Source organism: Oncorhynchus nerka, linkage group LG5 (genome assembly GCF_034236695.1).
Source record: "Oncorhynchus nerka isolate Pitt River linkage group LG5, Oner_Uvic_2.0, whole genome shotgun sequence".
Lineage (NCBI taxonomy): Eukaryota > Metazoa > Chordata > Actinopteri > Salmoniformes > Salmonidae > Oncorhynchus > Oncorhynchus nerka.
The window spans coordinates 49,173,606-49,191,690 of NC_088400.1; the positions used below are offsets into that span (position 1 = coordinate 49,173,606).

General features: G+C 43.3%; 1 protein-coding gene across 9 annotated transcripts in view; it reads left to right on the top strand.

The window, feature by feature from the left end:
• The window catches only part of LOC115129568 (LIM and calponin homology domains-containing protein 1-like), a 164,538-nt gene that overhangs the window by 126,233 nt on the left and 20,220 nt on the right, over positions 1-18,085 (top strand). For 7 of the 9 annotated variants that reach the window (XM_029660072.2, XM_029660073.2, XM_029660076.2 and 4 more), the window contains 3 exons: positions 4,333-4,630; positions 12,818-13,249; positions 14,620-14,658. In XM_029660072.2, coding sequence (XP_029515932.2) covers positions 4,333-4,630; positions 12,818-13,249; positions 14,620-14,658 — 769 coding nt within the window. The remainder of the gene's footprint in view (positions 1-4,332; positions 4,631-12,817; positions 13,250-14,619; positions 14,659-18,085) is intronic. The other 2 variants (XM_029660083.2, XM_029660084.2) reach the window with 2 other exon arrangements.

An 18,085-nucleotide genomic window follows, 5' to 3' on the forward strand; every position in this document is an offset into this window, starting at 1 on the left:
GTGATCCGAACACCTCAAGCTTTATTTATTAATTTAAACCTTTTTTTTATTGAATATCCAAAACATACAATATACTTGCAGTGAAGCCGCTCAACAACGACATCATACCAGTTATCCAACAGACTCCCATTCAGAGTGACACACAGAAGCATCCAGGGTCAATGCCCTGCTCAAGGGCACGTTGACAGATCTCTCACCATGCCAAAAAATGTGAACATGAGTGTTGCAAAATACAATATAACCCCCCCCCCCCACACACACACACACACACAGTTCCCCAATAGCTGTCCCTCAACCATTCGAGACCCCTCCCACAGTCCCTCCCCCTAAAAATAAAAATACAATTCATTCCATTCCCCACCCCCAAGAACCCCCCAATGCACCAACAACGAAGAGAACTAAAGGGAATTAGCTTTGTTTTTCTTTTCTAATGATCAATTAGCCTTTTAAAATGATATACTTTGATTAGCTAACACAACGTGCTATTGGAACATGGGAGTGATGGTTGCTGATAATGGGCCTCTGTACGCCAATGTAGATATTCCATTAAAAATCTGCCGTTTCAAGCTACAATAGTAATTTACAACATTTAACAATGTCTTCACTGTATTTCTGATCAATTTCATGACATTTTAATGGACAAAAAATTAGCTTTTCTTTCAAAAACAAGGGAATCTCTAAGTGACCCCAAACTTTTGAAAGGTCGGGTAAGTTCAAGGGATGTTAATGCCTGAGATGGGAAAAACAGTTTTTCTGCATGCCCGACGTGTTTTAAAGTTCATTTCTTAAAAGTTTGCTTGTCCAAAATGCACACACAACGACCCCTATACACACAAAGTCACACACACACTCACACCAGCACATGCTTTAGTACTAACATATGTGACCCCATGGTATCATACAGAAAGATAAAGAAACACGGGAACCTACAGTATTGAGATGCAGGTATGGCATTGACCCATTGTCCAAGATTTCTCATACAGGTCTTTACAGTAGTGATTTTACCGATATGACATTTTTGGCCAATACGGATATTCAATATTTTCATTGCCAAAAAAACACGATTAACGATATTAAAAATGTTAGCGGCCTTTTAAGCATTTTAGTACAGTTAAATAGTTAACACACACACATGCACGCAGTGGTCTAAGGCACTGTATCTCAGTGTAAGTGGCATCACTACAGCCCCTGGTTTGAAACCAGGCTGTATCACATCCGGCCATGATTGGGAGTCCCATAGGGCAGCGCACAATTGGCCCAAGCATCATCCGGGTTTGGCCGGGGTAGGCCGTCATTGTAAATAAGAATTTGTTCTTAACTGGCTTGTCTAGCTAATTAAGGTTACAAGGTTCTGTGGGTGTCACCGAATAGACTGACACCCTATTACATTGCTTCACATTCCAACCTTGTTTGACATTATATAGTCTAAATATGGCATGATTCCGCCAATTGTAACCTTTGGCATCACTTTCGAGGTGCTTTTATTTTGAAGGCAGACCGCAAATTCCATTATTGTGCCTAATCCTTATTGTGGCTAGCTTTACAACACATAACCCGTTCTGGTCGAGCATCACTAGCCAGATGAAGCTAGCTGGCTGCTTATAACGTTAGCTTTGGGCAACAGGAATAAGTAGCTGACTAGCTATTTATTTTCATGAACTGAATTTCAATAGGCGAGCAACAAGTGGCTACCTAGCTAATAGTTACTCACAAGGATTCCTAAATCATTGCTAAGAATAATGAAAATGACTGCAGTTTCTACTGGTCATTGTTTTCAGGCTGGTTGTATTGGTGCTAGCTAGGTACCAAGCTAAAGCTAGCTAGCGACCCCAGAAGTTGCGGTCGAACAAATAGTGCTTTATTACCAACGCAGTATTGCAAACACATCGTTCGTGGCCGGTGTTTGCTTATTTGCAGACTTTGTTTGTACAGCACTGACTGTGCTACTGATAGCAGTGGTGGCGCTTAGCTTGCACGTGCAAATTCAGAACTCACAACATTCTATAATAGAACTGTTATTTGACGTGTCAAATTAAAAGCTTATTTAACGCGTCGAATAGTGTTATTTGGCCTGTCAGTTATTTGGCGTGTGATTTGACGTGTATCTTTTTTGACACTTAAAGACCCAAACACCATTCCATAGTTTGGTCGTGAAGCTAATAGCAGTGTGGAACTCCAGTAGGATAACATCTGAAGAATAACGCACCTGGTAGTGTGTACTGGTGCTCGACCAGTCGGCGAAAGCCAACATCACTCACAACAGATTGTCAAGGGGCAATGAATTACATTATCTTGCCGTTAATGGTTTTCGCCTTTGAGTTGTCTTGCTGAAATGTTCTTACTCATTCAAATGACTGCTCGAATTGTTGACTGCTCGATCCACACAGCAGACATTGTGGGCCAGGTTAGGAATGCTGTGTTGCACGTGTAGCGCAACATTTTACGTGGCGTCATTACGTCATGTACCTACATTATATATGTATGCACGTCAGCTTTGACATCGGTTTGCACATCGGCGTTAAACTAGACATCGGGCCGATACCGATGATGGCATTTTTAGCTAATATCGGACGATTCCGATATGTTCACCGATATATCATGCATCCCTACTTTACAGTGTATGGTACCATGGTGCACACGTGTTAACAGTAGACCACATGTCAGTCAATATGGGCTGCATGCATGAGTGGCACCTGCTTCAGTTGAAGCAGTTGAATGGTCAAACCCCTCTACTTTAGAATCAACGGTCAGTTTGAAGCAGAAGTAGCTTGAGGCCTTTTTCTAGCCTTGATCCTACCATAAAGTCAATCTTTGCATCACAAATGGCACCCAATAGTACATTACTTTTGACCAGGATCCATAAGGCTCTCGTCAAAAATAGTGCACAATGTAAGTGGAATAGGGTGCCATTTGGGAAGCAGAAATCTCTACACACTTAGAAAAAAGGTTTCCAAAAGGGTTATTTGGTTTTCCCCATAGGATAACCCTTTTTGTTTCCAGGTAGACCCCTTTTGGGTTCCATGTAGAACCCTCTGTGGAAATAGTTCTACATTGAACCCAAAAAGCTTCTTTCTGGAACCAAAAAGGGTTCTTCAAAGGGTTCTCCTATGGGGACAGCCGAAGAACCCTTTTAGGTTCTAGATAGACTTAAACTCTTAGAATAAAAAGTACTAAGTGAACTGGTTGACTCTAGAAGATTCAGTCTCAGCAATAGTGAATGTGACAAACAGAGGAGATTGTGTGCTTGACCTAACCTATCTCACAGAGTGTACGTGGTAGGGAAGGGTGGGATACTAGGAACACATGTGGTGAACATCTTGGGGAGGAATCTACGTGGTGGAGCAGGGGGGAGACCTTGAGGGATGCGCTTCAGCATGACCAGGTGTTACTGCCGACAGAAAAAGCTGATATTGTGGCAAACATTTTCATCAAATGCATTCTTTTCAACCGTGCGGTGCAATTAAGTGCCTTTGAGTTCGCGAAAGAGTAAACTCTTAAAGATGATTGATATTGTATGTGCTGTCTAATGCCCTTCAAATTCTGGTATTCCAACAATTTTCGGTTGATTTATGGTTGCAAGAGCAATGCTAAAGTATCTGCCTTAGCCCATAAAAAGTTGACTGTACATTTTGTTTGAGAAAACCCGGTAAGGTGCATAGGTGGTTAAAACGTTACTTCACTGCTAGACCGGCAAGTCACATTATCATCTAGGCCATGTCCTGGGGGACTCCTGAATGTTCTTTCATTCTGATTCTTGTGGTTTATTTCCTGTTATATAGTCTCTGGCTATTTCAGACTCAGAGCTCTTAAAGGGACAATCTAGAAGATGTCTTGCTGTTCAATTGTCCATTTTAGTGAGGATATATAACCATTAGGATGTTTCTAGCTTACCTGTGGACTACTTTCAGTAACATCTGTCCAATTTCAGAGGTCAGTGATTGGATAACATAATTGAAATGAAAACCAATGAAAGTGGCCCGATTGTGAAACACTAGCTAGGTTTCCATCCAATTTGAGACAGATTATTAGAAAAATTAATTCATGTTAATTCTTGTTTCCATCGAAACTGACTTTATGTACACTACGTGATGACGTGGTGCACATAACAAACACTTTTGCGCTAAAGTTATCATGTACTGATTAAAAAAACAAATTCAATGCGGTTTGTCACACAAACTGTTGCGATAAATGGCAAATGTGTGCATGCTCTCTAAACAACAGTTCGCTTATTAAGTTGACAGGTTAGGTGAGATGGATAAGAGCAAGCATGGTTTTAAGCAAATATGAAGACGGATCAAAAGTCAAAGTCTCTCCCTCTCTTGCACCCACCAGGCCGCGGCAGCGACTCAGAGTCCGACGTCGGACCCCACGGGGGCAGGAAGCTGCCGGACGTGCGCAAGGATGACATGCTGGCACGGCGGACCTCGGTGAGCGAGCCCAGAGTGATGGTGCCCTTCAACCAGTACCTGCCCAACAAGAGCAATGCCAGTGGCTACATGCCCACACCGCTGCGCCGGAAGAGGGGCGACCGTGAGGGTCGGGAGGAGGACGGTGGCCGAGGCGGGGGCGGGGGCGGCCGCAAGAGCTGGAGTACCGCCACCTCGCCCATAGGAAGCAATAGACCCTTCAGGTGAGCATTGGTGATGCAGTTGTAGTAGTGGTAGAAGTGATAGATTGAATGTTGTGGGAGTAGTAGGCTCTGTCCCAATATCCACAAGCAATGTATTGGATTCTAAGTGGAATGCTAGTATGGATATTGGATCATAGCCATGGTGTAATTTGTTAAATGTGTTGCTGGCACTCTTTCCTCCGTGGGGAACTTTTACTGACCTGTAACACCTGCTACACTTTGACAGAACAATATAGACAGACCCAAGCCAATAGATAGTGTGAGGGGTTATTTCAATAGCAGTAGAAGGTCATCACTATATATATGCTGGTTATAAATATTTGTCATACAGTATATTGAGAAAGTATTGTTCACTAAAGTGCTAACTGTTTTCAATCAATCCAAACGTTAGCCCAAAATGTTCACGCTAACAGCACTTTCTTTGGTACCATGGAGACAAAGCAAACTCTCTTACTCTTTCTTTTCTAGAAGTGTCTAGCTTCTATACGTATCACCGATATGTTGTTTCTTCCACCAGCCCTGACACAGCACTTTAAAAACAGCTACCTCCAGCCAATTTTCCTTCATATTGTAATTCCCCCATTGCACAAGGGAGACTGGGAATGTCCTGTCTGATGTGGAACACGTATGTTTAAGAAAAGGAAAAATAAAATAGAAAGTGTATAGTGGTGGCATGAAGGGATGGGCTGATGGAGACCAGATGTGTGTTTGGATTGGCCGAGACTGAAGCACTGAGAGAAAAGCCAGCAACTGGCGAGGCATTTGCTATTCAGACACAAATAGGTGACTACTAAAATGTGTGACCGATTTTTGCTACTATATGACTCGGTTGACAGAGTATTGAGGTTTTCATGAAACAAACATCTGTCTTGTTCCGCTCATCTTGTAATATTTCAGTAGATGGCAAAAAAATATGTGTGTGTGTATGCACACGTTTGTGTGCGTGCTTGTGTCAGTCAAATATTTGGACACACCTACTCTTTCAAAGGTTTTTTTATTTATTTGTACTATTTTCGACATTGTAGGATCATGTAGTAACCAAAAAAGTGTTAAACAAATCTAAATATATTTTATATTTGAGATTCTTCAAAATAGACACCCTTTGCCTTGAGGACAGCTTTGCACACTCTTGGCATTCTCTCAATCAGCTTGATGAGGTAGTCACCTGGAATGCCTTTCAATTAATTAACAGGTGTGCCTTGTTAAAAGTTAATTTGTGGAATTTATTTCCTTCTTAATGTGTTTGAGCCAATCAGTTGTGTTGTGACAAGGTACGGGTAGTGTACAGAAGAACCCTATTTGGTAAAAGACCAAGTCCATATTATGGCAAGAACAGAACAAATAAGCAAAGAGAAACGACAGCCCCTCATTACTTTAAGAAATGAAGGTCAATCAATCCGAAACATTTCAAGAACTTTTAAAGTTTCTTCAAGTGCAGTTGCAAAAACCATCAAGGGCTATGATGAAACTGGCTCGCATGAGGACCGCCACAGGAAAGGAAGACCCTGAGTTACCTCTGCTGCAGAGAATACGTTCATTAGAGTTACCAGCCTCAGAAATTGCAGCCAAAATAAATGCTCCACAGAGTTCAAGTAACAGACACATCTCAACATCAACCGTTCAGAGGAGACAGCATGAAACAGGCCTTCGTGGTTGAATTGCTGCAAAGATCCACCACTAAAGGACAACAATAATAAGAAGATACATGCATGGGCCAAGAAACACGAGCAATGGACATTAAACCGGTGGATATCTGTCCTTTAGTCCTTTAGAGTCCAAATTTGAGATTTTGGGTTCCAACCGACTTGACTTTGAGACGCGAGTAGGTGAACGGATGATCTCTGCATGTGTGGTTCCCACCCTGAAGCATGGAGGAGGTGTGATGGCAGGGGGGTGCTTTGCTGGTGACACTGCCAGTCATTTATTTAGAATTCAAGGCACACTTAACCAGCATGGCTACCACAGCATTCTGCAGCGATACGCCATCTGGTTTGTGCTTAGTGGGACTATCATTTGTTTTTTAAGGACAGTGACCCAACACACTTCCAGGCTATGTAAGGGCTATTTGACCAAGAAGGAGAGTGATGGAGTGCTGCATCAGATGACCTGGCCTCCACAATCATCTGACCTCAACCCAATTGAGATGGTTTGGCATGAGTTGGACTGCAGAGTGAAGGAAAAGCAGCCAACAAGTGCTCAGCACGAAGTTCTCAGCTCCTTCAGCACTGTTGGAAAAGCATTGCAGGTGAAGCTGGTTGAGAGAATGCCAAGAGTGTACAAAGCTGTCATCAAGGCAACGGGTGGCTACTTTGAAGAATCTGAAATATAAAATATATTTGGATTTGTTTACCACTTTTTTGGTTACTCCATGATATGTGTTATTTCATAGTTTTGATGTCTTCACTACATTTACATTTACATTTACTATTATTCTACAATGTAAAAAATAGTAAAAAAATAAATAAAAACCCTTGATTGAGTAGTTGTGTCCAAACTTTTGACTGGTATTGTACGTACGAGTGTGTGTATGTGTGTGCGTGTGCATGTGTGTGTGTATTTATTTACGGTAGACATCACCTACTAAATTGGGCCTTTGCTCCTGTATCTGACCTTGTTGACATGGCTTGGTTTGATATTAATCTCATTAGTTTAAACCTGACTTTTGCCATAACACCTACACACCACTCTCACACCGATGATACAGGCTTCTCAATAAGGAGGAGAGCTGACCTTCTTCGAGCCCGGAAGCATTCAGCAGAAATTATCTTTCCTCTAAGTGTGTGTGTGTGTGTGTCTTTCTGTGCAAGGTTGAAATTGGAAAGAGTTAAACCTGTCAGTGGAAGTGAATAAGGCACAAGTGTGTGTGTGTGTGTGTGTGTGTGTGTGTGTGTGTGTGTGTGTGTGTGTGTGTGTGTGTGTGTGTGTGTGTGTGTGTGTGTGTGTGTGTGTATCGGTGCACATAAGTCTAAACCTGCATGTGGGTGTGTAAGGTCACACCATACCTATCTGAGTACGTCCATGACTACTATATGTGTCCATTTGTCAGTGTATTCTTGTGCGAGTGTGTATTTGTGCTTGCGCTTGCATGACATCATGAGATTGGCCTGAGCTTCTTACTGAGGTCACCGGGTCCCTGACTGGCCAATACCGACCAGTACATTATCCTTCGTTCAGCTGGGGTTCTGCTTTTCAGTGACTGTTCAAATGATTTGAGATTGTGTCATTATCACGTGTGATGTTTGTTTTTGTTTTCTTCTTTCTTTGCTCCTCCTTTTCCCCCCTTTCCCACCGGGCATGTTTCCATTGGTGTGTTGGGGTTTCTATTTACTACTCCCATTGTCGTTGTCCACATGACCACACTCTGTGGCTGGCTTTTGTGGTAACGGCTGTGTGTTTCACGTATGTGTTGTGGCTTTGATTTGTGCTGTGTTGTGTCGTACCACCTGAGTCGTGGTTGCATGTTGGTGTTGTTGGGATTGCCCCTTGTGTGCGTGCGTGCGTGTGTGTGTGCATGCGTGTGTATAACAGTCCGACTGAACTCCCCACCCTAGAAGTACCCCCAGTTGTAGCCGCTATAGAGTCCCCATCCCCCAAGCTCCAAGCCCGACCCCTTCCCAAACCACAGAATCAGTCAGAAGAAGAACACAGGAACGAGGAAGAAGAGAAGGAGGAAGAAATGGAGGGGAGGAAAGAGGAGGAAGGGAAGCTGTCTCCGGCATGCACTTGGAGGCAGGAGTGGAAGGAGAGGGAGGAGGAATATGAACGTCACCCCTACAACCCCTCAACACTCACAGACCCCCACACTCACCCACGGGGAGACGGCTATACACCTGACTGGGACTGCTGAGCAAAGGTGCCAATCACAGTATGCCCTAACCCCTGAAGCCTAAATCCTACCCCTTGTCCCAACCCAACAACCCCCAGGCAAAAGTGTTTCCATTTAATAACCCCCTCAACCCAAAAATCCCCAGACAAGAGACTTTCCCGTAAAGATGCTAGTGGCTCATCAAGCCACGATTCCAATGACCCCAACTTAATGAAACCTTTGCCCCAATCTTAGAACATTTTAAAGCTTACACTGTTTTGGTGAGGACACCTTTAAACATGCCCTTGCAGACACTTAAGGTATTTTGCAGACAACTATTTACACAAACTCTGGGGGATTCAGTAAACCGTTTCGTAAGAGTTTAACTTTGCCTGTTATTTTTTGACATGACTGATGCTCATTTCGGCCCATTTGTGAGTTGAATTTGGATCCACTCTATGGATATGTCTGCTCTCTCTGGCCTCAAAACCTGGCTTGTCACTATTTTGGCTGACTAACGACACTCTAAAGTGGAAATATGACTTGTGTATAGGGCATGTTCCAAGTCTTGTGTCTTAAATGGCATCCTACTTCTGATATAGTGCAGTACGAGGCTCTGGTCAAAAGTAGTGCACTATATAGGGAGCATGCTGCCATTTAGAACACACAAAAATAGTTATTCTGGGGATGTCCGAGGAGCTTTCCAAACATAAGCTTTGCTGTGGTGCACTGCTTTTGTTGGTGTTGGACACACAGCTGCCCTCTCGTTCCATGTGAAAACCAAGCCCAGACGTTCGTGGTTTCGATGTTTGCCAGGAGTCTGCTGTTTGCGATGTTTGTGGTCTTCTTTATTTTGGACGAGTCTCCCTATGTGTTTCTGGCAGATCTATTGACATACACAAACTGGTCAAAGGTTTTAGAACACCTACTCATTCAAGGGTTTTTCTTTATTTTTACTATTGTAGAATAATAGTGAAGACATCAAAACTATGAAATAACGCACATGGAATCATATAGTAACCAAAAAAAGTGTTAAACAAATCAAAATATATTTTAGATTTGAGATTCTTCAAATAGCCACCCTTTGCCTTGGTCACAGCTTTGCACACTCTTGGCATTCTCTCAACCAGCTTCATGATGTAGTCACCTGGAATGCATTTCAATTAACAGGTGTGCCTTGTCAAAAGTTCATTTGTGGAATTTATTTCCTTCTTAATGCGTTTGAGCCAATCAGATGTGATGTGACAAAGAAGGGGGGGAATACTATTGTTTGTCTATTGTTGTGACTTAGATGAAGATCAGATCTAATTTTATGACCAATTTATGCAGAAATCCAGATAATTCCAAAGGGTTCACATATTTTTTCTTGCCACTGTATATGGCAAATACAACTCAAAACTGGATGGTGTATAGAGATAGAAGAGAGAGGTTGAAGATATCTGAAGGATGGGAGTAGAAACAAACAAAAGATGACTAATGTAAAGTATGCTGTGTCCGTAAAATGTATATAGTATGTATAAGCTGGAAGTAGAAGCCTAAGGGTTGGTGTCCATTAGTTTACTACAATTAGGGGAGGGGTGGTAGGTTTAGGGAAAGTAATGAAGGAATATATATATATACACTGCTCAAAAAAATAAAGGGAACACTTAAACAACACAATGTAATGGCTGGAGGCGCTACCAGGAGACGTGGAGGAGGTCATAGGAGGGCAACAACCCAGCAACAGGACCGCTACCTCCGCCTTTGTGCAAGGAGGAGCACTGCCAGAACCCTGCAAAATGACCTCCAGCAGGCCACAAATGTGCATGTGTCTGCTCAAACAGTCAGAAACAGACTCCATGAGGGTGGTATGAGGGCCCGACGTCCACAGGTGGGGGTTGTGCTTACAGCCCAACACCGTGCAGGACGTTTGGCATTTGCCAGAGAACACCAAGATTGGCAAATTCGCCACTGGCGCACTGTGCTCTTCACAGATGAAAGCAGGTTCACACTGAGCACATGTGACAGACATGACAGAGTCTGGAGACGCCGTGGAGAACGTTCTGCTGCCTGCAACATCCTCCAGCATGACCGGCTTGGCGGTGGGTCAGTCATGGTGTGGGGTGGCATTTCTTTGGGGGGCCGCACAGCCCTCCATGTGCTCGCCAGAGGTAGCCTGACTGCCATTAGGTACCGAGATGAGATCCTCAGACCCCTTGTGAGACCATATGCTGGTGCGGTTGGCCCTGGGTTCCTCCTAATGCAAGACAATGCTAGACCTCATGTGGCTGGAGTGTGTCAGCAGTTCCTGCAAGAGGAAGGCATTGATGCTATGGACTGGCCCGCTCGTTCCCTAGACCTGAATCCAATTGAGCACATCTGGGACATCATGTCTCGCTCCATCCACCACAGACTGTCCAGGAGTTGGCGGATGCTTTTGTCCAGGTCTGGGAGGAGATCCCTCAGGAGACCATCCGCCACCTCATCAGGAGCATGCCCCGGTGTTGTAGGGAGGTCATACAGGCACGTGGAGGCCACACACACACTACTGAGCCTCGTTTTGACTTGTTTGAAGGACATTACATCAAAGTTGGATCAGCCTGTAGTGTGGTTTTCTACTTTAATTTTGAGTGTGACTCCAAATCCAGACCTCCATGGGTTGATAAATTTGATTTCCATTGATAATTTGTGTGTGATTTTGTTGTCAGCACATTCAACTATGTCAAGAAAAAAGTATTTAATAAGAATATTTCATTCATTCAGATCTAGGATGTGTTATTTTAGTGTTCACTTAATTTTTTTGAGCAGTCTATATTACAAATATATATACTACTTGTGTAACGGCGTTCTTCGTTTGTAGAAAGAGAGTCGGACCGAAATGCAGCGTGTAGGTTACTCATGACTTTAATGAATGAAAAGGTACATGAAATAACTCAGAATTACAAAAACAACAAACGGAACGAGAAACCTAATACAGCCTATCTGGTGACTACAACACAGAGACAGGGACAAACACCCACAAAATACAAAGCGAAACTGAGGCTGTCTAAATACGGTTCTCAATCAGAGACAACGACAAGCACCTGACTCTGATTGAGAACCGCCTCAGGCAGCCAAGCATAACTAGACACACCCCTAAACAGCCGCGATCCCAACTATACAAACCCCAATACGAAAACAACATATAAACCCATGTCACACCCTGGCCTACCCAAACATATAACAAAAACACAAAATACAATGACCAAGGCGTGACAACTTGGAGAGAAAAAAATAATATATATATATATATATGGTGGATTGGAAATTCTGCAGACATTTACATTAATAGAAGCCACAATCTACTTGAAATATTAAAGCTGAACCACTCCCTAATTTGTAATTTTTTTAAGGACTGTTCTATAGATTACATTTTGTGAAAATCCCCCAAATCATGGTGTTTTTGGCCTAGGTTTCGTGAGTAATCACTCATGTGGTCCTTAGAATGTATCTTTGGGGTTTACCAGAGCAGCTTAGATATAGCCAATACTTTCTTTGTGAGTCAATACTGTTTTTTTCTGCTTTTGTTCACAAACCTATGTTCCACATCTAATGTCTCACTGGGCAAAAACTGTTTGAATCAACATTGTTTCCACGTCATTTTCACCCAACTTTGAACCTAAATCCAATGACATGGTGCCATTTTTTGTTGATTTCACGTTGAATCGAGGTTGGCAACTTATGTTGGCAAATCAACCAAATGTAAATCAAAACTAGATGTTGAACTGACATCTGTGCCCAGTGGGGTGAGTTCCGAGACAATGCCAAGGTCTTTATATTATGACCAGGGATAGGCACGGTTAATCGAATATCCGGATATCTAAGCAATATCTTTGATTACTTGAGTGCGTGTTCATTTGTGGAGAGAAATAAATGCTAGGCCTGTTTTGACATAAATTAAATTACACAATCCTTGTGACATTGTTACCTACAAGAATATACAATGACATTTGCAATACTTAATTTGATTAAACAAACTTTGAATGTACTGTGTTGAGCTACTGCTGCGCATTTAGAGCTCTGGTCTGCCCATCGGGATGCTATTTTCCCCACTTCAGATATCAATTACAGACACACACCAAACAGAGTTTCCACAAAACCTGACACAGATCAATGCAAAACACTCACCAGAAAACCTTTTTGTAACAGAATCAGTTCTATCATGGCGAAAATCAGATATCTCTTTCACTGTTCTTTTTAGCCAAAAACTAAGGAGAAAAGCAACATTCTGCTGTTTTAAAATAACTTTGAATATCCAGATATCCCCAAAAATGTAATGATATTATTTGAATAGTGAAATAATGTCAAATGGCCTTCCTTAATTACAACCTTGGTCAATGCTAACCAAACCACTCTCTCAGCAGTACCCCCGCCCGCTCATGCTCCGAGGAACTATACCGCCTGTCGTCCCTGACAACCAGCCCCATGACGACCTCCATCATCGTGACGAGCCCCCCCAGCGCCGGGGCCAGCCCGGAAACAACCAGGAAGTTCCCTTCCCCTCCCCTGATGGACAGGGAGGAGGCAGGTCCAAAGAAGGTGGGGTTGGCTATATCCCTGGCGACAGACACCGGGAGGAACAACGACATGTGGGCTCGCCACGCCCTTACCTCGCCAAAACACAGCAGCACTACCGGTCCAAGCCAGTTCCTGCCCGTTCCTGCAGCCAGGTTAACCACCACACTGATGGTCGCCTGCCAGGGTTGCATGGGCAAGTCGGAGGTTGAAGGTAGCGAGGGCGACAAACCGGCGGTGGCGAGACGTCCATCTTGGCTTGACGATGACCTCCAGCCAATGTGAGCCTGTCGTCCATTGACTAGGATTGAGTGACCGATACGAAATTCTCTGTTGTCTAAGAGAGGAGCATCACACCTTAATGGCCATAACTTATTGGGTTTCTCCCGGCCTACACAGATCAGATACTGGGAACTACATTACCCATGATCTTTCAGAAGACATTTAGAAATCCTGCTTCGTAAGCATGCGGCTGTGACCTCGAGCAGTGATGCACACCTCTGGATGGCATATGTGAAGATTGCATGACCTTTCGCAAGTGGCAGAATTAGATAATTTCAGCTGCTTTGACCCGAGCAGAGTTTAAAGCAGAGTTTAAAGTCTGAATGAAGAGTTGCTTTTGGATGCATGGAAGCTAATACTTTCTTTTTAGTATTTGATTTGTTCATTCGGGTTTTTATATTTTTGAGCATGTGAGCAAGACATGACAGTGACCTGTCATAGATGTGACCTTTTAATAACCTTGCATGATGACCTTTGACATTGACCTTTTCCAAAACACACTGTTTGAAGCAACTCCCTCAAAAACGACACTGGTAGTAGTAGAAAATGTCTTTTCGCTCTCTGTATGGCAGACATGACAAATACATACAGCCCATTAAACAATATATTTGCTTTCCATTTCATAAGACCTCTCTTCACTGGGTCTCCTGCTTTCTTGTGGCCAGTCTTAATAGGACCACAAGCCACATTTTCACTCACACCCTTCCCAACATCAGAAATCCAGCTTTAAAAGCTCTCTGTGACCCTAGAATTTAATCCCAAACCCGGTTAGCCCAAAACCGCCTATTTGGGTATCGTGGTCGCAAAAGTTGACGAACCCCAGCTTTGAAGATGGGTTATGAGCAGGCTAATAAAAGATGCATGCTTTGATTGATAGTTTTGTTTTAGACTGCGCCATGAGATCATTTCCATCTGCGCCACACAATATGCTGTAGAGGCCTATATTAGTGCAGTGAATTCAGTGGTTTTTCTCCCAAGTACTCAGCTGGCTGTATTTTTGACTAGATCGCCACCTTGTGTTCAAATGGACACTTTTTATTAACTTGGATCCGCAGATCTTGTTGTCTTAAATGTTTTGCCATTTAAGACAGCAATTACTGACTTTTAAATAACATTAAACCTCCAGTATCTCATTAAGCATGCACGCTCGTTTTCTAAGAACTCATACTGTTGTCAACGGTAACCCACACAAGTACATTAAGCCCCCCCCCCTATATTCCATCACACTTTTTTTTGTTATACTATTCTCATGTCTGTATATATTGCATTGTGTAGTTGTGGGCTCGTGTCTGTATATATTGCATTGTGTTGTAATTGTGTGTTTGTTCATTGGTGTTTGTGCTCTCTCTCCATGTCTCTGCTTTCGTAGATTCAGTCACAGAGCTGCTAGTGTATCAGATGACCCAGAGTAAGTGGTTCTTTGTTACCCATCGGAAACACATGCCTGCCCTGCTAAACCACACCTGCTTAGTATGCACAGATCCCTAGAGCGCAACCTCTAGACATTTCTAGTAGATCTGTAAGGACCTGATAGGTTTAAGCAATATGGTGGAAACTCTGACCTTACTGGACTTGTAACCATATTGCACCCATCCGATCCGTTCAGATATACGAGACGTGGAGCGGGACTAGCGGTTGACTTTCAAATGTGTTTCTAACCAGCTTCGGGTTATCTGCGTGCCTCACGCTCGCACACACAAAAGCAAGCGTTGGAACTCGACACGTGCCTCACCGAGTCACTTTGTCTCTTCTATCCTTCAAGGGTCTAATGTGGAATGGGATGTGCCTCTATCGCTCCCCTGTGTCTTGTGGAGAGCTCATAGTCTCGCAAACCCGACCCTAGGCAACAGCAGTGACTAGGGTCCGTTTTCAGTGACTCTTTTGGCGACTTCGCTAAGGGTAAAAAAAAAAAAGACAGACAACTTCAGACACACAACTCTCCCCCAAAAAATCACAAAGCAGACATGCCAGAACATTGTGATTTGAAACCAAAGTTTGCAGACACAAACGAGCCACTTGTGAAATGCACTCGCTAAAAACAACCTCCTTGATCTCCATCCTGCTAGTTACTATTTTGTATTTTATTCAAGTGGGTAAGTTAGTGACATAGGCAGAGAACTTAGGTCCTCTATGCCAAACTGACGTACTGTTACGTACAGACGTGTGAAGCGGGAACATTAGGAAATGGTGGGAGGCAACATGGATGTCTAGAGAGACGAGAGAGCTCACCATATGATGCATGTCGCATACACTCACACATAAGGACATGGACCATCACTGTAACGCCACTGTATGAGGCTCTCACTGTGGTTCTCAAAATAAGACCTGGGTCAAATACTTGCAGAGTATGACTTTGATACTCTGTGCTATTCTGTGGTTAGAGCATTGGACTAGTAACCGAAAGGTTGCAAGTTCAAATCCCCGAGCTGACAAGGTACAAAATCTGTAGTTCTGCCCCTGAACAGGCAGTTAACCCACTGTTCCTAGGCCGTCATTGAAAATAAGAATTTGTTCTTAACTGACTTGCCTGGTAAAATAAAGGTAAAATAAAAAATAAAATAAAAATAAATAGATAGGCTTCTATACTGTGTATACAATGAGCACCAATAGTATTGGGGCAGTGAACATTTTTATTGTTGTTTTGTCTCTCTATCCAGGACTTTGGATTTGAAATGATACAATGAAATCACAGCACTTTTTGTACATAGCTCCCCCATTTTAGGGGACCAAAAGTATTGGGACAAATTCACTTATGTGCATTAAAGTAGTAAAAATGTAGGTATTTGGTCCCATATTCGCAATGACTATATACGCTGCTCAAAAAAATAAAGGGAACACTAAAATAACACATCCTAGATCTGAATGAATGAAATATTCTTATTAAATACTTTTTTCTTTACATAGTTGAATGTGCTGACAACAAAATCACACAAAAATGTATCAACCCATGGAGGTCTGGATTTGGAGTCACACTCAAAATTAAAGTGGAAAACCACACTACAGGCTGATCCAACTTTGATGTAATGTCCTTAAAACAAGTCCAAATGAGGCTCAGTAGTGTGTGTGGCCTCCACGTGCCTGTATGACCTCCCTACAACGCCTGGGCATGCTCCTGATGAGGTGGCGGATGGTCTCTTGAGGGATCTCCTCCCAGACCTGGACTAAAGCATCCGCCAACTCCTGGACAGTCTGTGGTGCAACGTGGCGTTGGTGGATGGAGCGAGACATGATGTCCCAAATGTGCTCAATTGGATTCAGGTCTGGGGAACGGGCGGGCCAGTCCATAGCATCAATGCCTTCCTCTTGCAGGAACTGCTGACACACTCCAGCCACATGAGGTCTAGCATTGTCTTGCATTAGGAGGAACCCAGGACCAACCACACCAGCATATGGTCTCACAAGGGGTCTGAGGATCTCATCTCGATACCTAATGGCAGTCAGGCTACCTCTGGCGAGCACATGGAGTGCTGTGTGGCCCCCCAAATAAATGCCACCCCACACCATGACTGACCCACCGCCAAACCGGTCATGCTGGAGGATGTTGCAGGCAGCAGAACGTTCTCCACAGCGTCTCCAGACTCCAGTCACATCTGTCACGTGCTCAGTGTGAACCTGCTTTCATCTGTGAAGAGCACAGGGTGCCAGTGGCGAATTTGCCAATCTTGGTGTTCTCTGGCAAATGCCAAACGTCCTGCACGGTGTTGGGCTGTAAGCACAACCCCCATCTGTGGACGTCGGGCCCTCATACCACCCTCATGGAGTCTGTTTCTGACCGTTTGAGCAGACACATGCACATTTGTGGCCTGCTGGAGGTCATTTTGCAGGGTTCTGGCAGTGCACCTCCTTGCACAAAGGCCGAGGTAGCGGTCCTGTTGCTGGGTTGTTTCCCTCCTACGGCCTCCTCCGCGTCTCCTGGTAGCGCCTCCATGCTCTGGACACTACGCTGACAGACACAGCAAACCTTCTTGCCACAGCTCGCATTGATGTGCCATCCTGGATGAGCTGCACTACCTGAGCCACTTGTGTGGGTTGTAGACTCCGTCTCATGCTACCACTAGAGTGAAAGCACCGCCAGCATTCAAAAGTGACCAAAACATCAGCCAGGAAGCATAGGAACTGAGAAGTGGTCTGTGGTCACCACCTGCAGAACCACTCCTTTATTGGGGTTGTCTTGCTAATTGCCTATCATTTCCACCTGCTGTCTATTCCATTTGCACAACAGCATGTGAAATGTATTGTCAATCAGTGTTGCTTCCTAAGTGGACAGTTTGATTTCAAGTGTGATTGACTTGGAGTTACTTGTGTTGTTTAAGTGTTCCCTTTATTTTTTTTGAACAGTGTATGTACCTTGTGACACTACAAATGTGTTAGATGCATTTGCTGTTTGTTTTGGTTGTGTTTCAACCAAAACAAAGTGCATTTATACCAATACTTTGTACAAAAAGTGTTGTAATTTCTATACGGTTCAATCGATATGGATTTTTAAAAATACCCTCATATTAAAGATCCACTATGCAAGGAATCGCTCCGCCATTTCCTGGTTGCTAATATTCTAATAGTTTGCCTGATTTTAGTTTATGTGAGAGAACAAGCAAGTATAGTGTAGATAATCATTGTAACATCTAAACCACTGGGTAATAATATACTTTCCATAACCAGAAAGATTGTATTCAAATCAAATAAAATCTAATTGTATTGGTCACATACACATATTTAGCAGATGCTCCAACAGTGCAGCAGTATCTAACAGTTCACAACAATACACACTAATCTAAAAGTTAAAATAATGGAATGAAGAAAGATATAAATATTAGATTGAGCAATGTCAGAGTGAC